The sequence below is a fragment of the Arachis duranensis genome, unplaced genomic scaffold (genome assembly GCF_000817695.3).
Source record: "Arachis duranensis cultivar V14167 unplaced genomic scaffold, aradu.V14167.gnm2.J7QH unplaced_Scaffold_167378, whole genome shotgun sequence".
Classification (NCBI taxonomy): Eukaryota; Viridiplantae; Streptophyta; class Magnoliopsida; order Fabales; family Fabaceae; genus Arachis; species Arachis duranensis.
Window position 1 is genome coordinate 7,872 of NW_026264272.1, and position 4,272 is coordinate 12,143.

Sequence of the window (4,272 nt, forward strand, 5' to 3'; positions counted from 1 at the left end):
TAAATATTGCAAATTGCAAATTCTTGTCTGAAAGAAGGTAAACATGACCAATTAATCCGTTGCTACAAAATTTTACATATCATTTCCTCAAAACATAAAGATACCATATCAAGTAAGTACAACAAGAAAATGCTAACAATTAATAAGGCTCCATACCTGAGTCATGTTTGGAGCAAAAACCATAGCAATATTTCTAGCATCCATTTTGTTATACTCCTACAACAACATCAGTCATGAGATCAATGGCCCAGTTGAGCAAGGCTGACTCAGTTGGCTTTAGCTGCTTTACAAGCTCAACAGCATCTTCTTCTGTATTGCACTGAAGAACTTGTTCAGGGGAAAGTCCATCGAGCACTCCCGAAGGAAGTTCTCGGAACCAAGCTTTAATTAGCCCTGCCAAGCAATGAACATCAATGTCTTCCGGCACAATGCCTCTGTTCAGCTGGTCCCTTAATAGCCCCTCTTCACCGTTTTCCGGGTTTATCCTAAATATACCTTCAGCCTGAGAATTCAACGAAGAAACAAAACAAAGGGACAACAATTAGTTAGTCTCATATTCTAATACTGATTCTCACAAGGAATTAGTGTTACAATGTCATGAATTATGTACCTTTAGGCCTCCCTGTGAGTATAATCGCTCCTGCATTAGCAAGAGAATAGTGGGGACACTGTTTCCTTTTGAATCATAAGAACATTGCATTGATTCAGCTGAGACACCAAAAATACTAACACTGCAAGTATTGATGATGGAAAAATCACATTAGAATAACAGAATTACAAAATGTAAAAAAGTATCCATGAATTAAATATTCTAAAAGAGGGTGAAAATAAGCATGAGAACTTTTCAATCCTATGTTTCCGTTACCGTTAGGGATGCTTTTCAAGCAAATAAAGGTAAACGCTAATTTTTTTTTTTAGCTTTCAACAAACATTCCATCTAACTTTTAGTTATGAATCTGAGAATCTTCTTTCTTTCCTTTACTTTTCTCCCATCTAACGTTCTTCTATCACATATCTGAAGTCAACCCCAATAAACTTGACTAGTTTCAATGAAAGCATGGATTGTACGAAAAATGTTAAACGAAGTACCTAGCACTGGGAACAGGAGCGGGAACATGAACCTCTAACTCAACGGGAAGACCAAGGAAGCCATTGAAGCGATCGAAGGTGACATGACTAACGTGCTTAACGTTTGTGGGCCATCCAATCTCCATTTGATGAACGGTATTCGATATCACATCTTTGGGACTGTCTACACTGCAAGCCACCATTGATTTCCTAAGCGCCGCCAAAAGAACCGCCACCGGAGACAGCTGGTTCTGTTCGTCGTCATCTTGCTCCGACGCTCGCCTACCACCACCGCATCCAGCGCCCTTGCTCACCATCACTGCCCCTGTCATTCTTCTTATCTTGTCTCTGTATGTGTGTGTATAATGTGCAGGAATGAAGATGGAGACAAGAGAGGTTTAAATTTGAGGATGAGGCTTGTTACTTGTTTCGTTTGTTTGTGTTTGTGTGTGTGTGAGTGTGGGGTTCTGTGTTTGTTGCATTCATCTTCTTTTGAAGGCTCGCTCTCTCTCTTTTTGTACTTCAACGGCCACTCGTTTCAAATTTTGCTTTATCTACAGTCTTCTCTCTCTTTACTCCTCCTTTTTGTCTCATAATTACCCCTCTTTGCCACTCCACATTCAACACCTTACACCAGAAACATTTTCTCCTATTAAATCTACTCTCTGTAATTGGAACATCATGTTTTCATTTATGATTTTTTATTTATTTTTTAAATATTTTTAATTATATACAATTTATGAAAGAATGTTATTTGATTATTATTATGTTAACTAATTTTTTTTGTTAAAAAAATATGTGAAACAATATGTAATAGATATAGATAAATAGATAGTAATTAATTTAGTACCTAATTTTTAGTATTGATGGAATATTTTTTATTTAACTACAGCTTATTGAGTAAAATTATTAAAAATATATTTTTTTATTAAATTAAGTATTACTGTAGTAAGAAAATGTAACACAAGAAGACTCGATAAAATAGGAGAGTGTAGGCAATCTAGGCATATTAAAGGTTTTATTTGTAAAAACGTGAAGTTTGTATTTGCTATTTATTATGAGCTCACATGACATCAATGTGTGAAAATTAAGGCCATTGAACTCCAACTTGGCTTACAAAACTCAGTACCAAATCTACAAGCTCGTTTTCTCTGAATGCAAAATTCATTGAGCGCTTAAACGAATTTTTGTATGCGTACTCATTACCGATAAACACATTCAAACAATCATTAAGCAAATGTACTTTGTTCGATAATGTTGTGTAATGAGTAATGACAATTACCAATTTCCAATCAATCACATTCTATAAACATATCTTTGTAAAATTCGAATTTGTTGAAGACCGTTGAATAAAGAGATGACAAAAAGAGTTATTTTTTTATTGAGGGCAAGATCCCCTTGCTTCCATCATCAAATCATTGGAGACAAGACAACTTTGGTGCGATACCCTTCATATAAGGTTCTTGTTTTACAGATTCCAAATGTATTATGAGAAGCGAACCAAGATGCACTAATAAACGTTACTGCCTTTTTCTATTAATAAACGTTACGTTACTTGCAACTTTTTTGAGAGTTGTTACTTTCTTTTCCTTTTAAGAAAGAAGAGCTCCTGCTTGTGTTTATGGATAACACTAGTCCTTCATTCAGCATTTCAGCCTTTTAATTTAATATTTTATTATTTTAATTTTTAATTAATTATGTTTCCTGTTTTTAAGAAACTACAATTAGTTTTAGAAAAATACTACTTACATTTAAAATTCAGCATTTATTCAGCTTTTTAATTTAATAATATTATTTAATTATTTTCTAATTAAGTCACTTTACTATTTATTAGTAAACATATTGTTAATCATATTTAGTTTAAATTTTATTTAATTAGATGTGTCTGTTTTAATTTTTTACTAATTAAAGAAATAAGTTAAAAGATACTTGGTTGATAAAAATAAACTATAAGATAAAAACTCAGGTAATATATGTTTAATAAGTTTTCCTTCTAAAAAATATTTTTGCACAAGTATATTACAAAAAGAAAAATATATTCACTTTATTATGGAAGTATGTATTTTATAAGAGTACTTATAAATGACACAACACAACAAACTAATATTCAAAGTTCAAACTCGATTCGTTACAACATATTAATGATAGATTATGACAAACACAAGTCCAAAAATAGAAGATAACAATTTTCACAAATCCACAGAAAAAAAAATCTCAATCCATGCCCAAAATCAAGCATTTTCTACCATTAGGTCTGAATCCACAAAAGAAGGGAGCACTTATGGTGAACCAATAAAAAAGAAAATACACAAAAATCGTTAGACTTAATCCCACTTTTAACCAACTCTATTGTATTTGTGCAATACATTCTGCGCAAAGTATTTGATGGAACTCTATATGAGAATTCCATTCGATGGAACTCTCAAAAATATTTATGAATTTGCCCCATTTCACTATCTTATATTTATTTATTGGAAATAAAATATTAAGTTTATTAACAACCTCATATATAACAGGAAGATTAATTAGACTTCAACACTACAACAAATTCACGAACACCCATCTGAGGCGGTGGTCAACAGCAAAATCGTGATAACATCACTGTCAGTAATCTCAGCTGATATTGGTTAAGATATATAGTGCATTTTTCCAAAGAAGCACACTTGTGAGTTGTTTCAGCTTTTCCAACTTACGAGGAATTGAACCATTGAGTTTACTCAACTTAAAACAGAACTTGAGTTCCGGTTGTATGAACTAAACGGAAACATCAATGTCATGAGGTTGTCAAGTTGTGGCGATTCATAAAGTTTAGAAATGAAGGAAGGAATGGAGTCAGAAAAGTTCAATTAATTTGCTGAAGGGATTTCTAGCTGGAGCTCTTCTGGCATGATTTTGCTGCTGATCGCACTTTCGGAATTTAGTCCCTGACTTACTAATTGCATTATTTATGTCCCTGACTTTATAAAAATTGCATCAAAGTTGTCCCTAGTCACATCTCCGGGTAAATTAATAAACGCCGGCAGTGACCTGGTACTGAGAAGCCACGCTGGCGTAGATAACGGCAAACTGAGGTGGCAATTGAAACTGTTTGACCTAATGTGGTCCCTATACCTAGTTTTAATCCCAATTTCTAGCATGGCATCGTCACCTTCGTGTGATTGTGTATATGATCATTTATGTTCAACAACTACATAGATACGCAAT

The 4,272-nt window shown here is 33.5% G+C and overlaps 1 protein-coding gene across 1 annotated transcript; it reads right to left on the reverse strand.

The window, feature by feature from the left end:
* Positions 1 to 117: 117 nt before the first annotated feature.
* On the reverse strand, positions 118 to 1,593 carry LOC107472568 (rho GTPase-activating protein 2-like). The gene is given in 4 exon segments (XM_016092081.3): positions 118 to 217; positions 219 to 502; positions 611 to 731; positions 1,090 to 1,593. Coding segments are annotated over 4 exon segments (801 nt in total). The 5' UTR covers positions 1,401 to 1,593; the 3' UTR covers positions 118 to 132.
* Between the last annotated feature and the right edge of the window lie 2,679 nt (positions 1,594 to 4,272).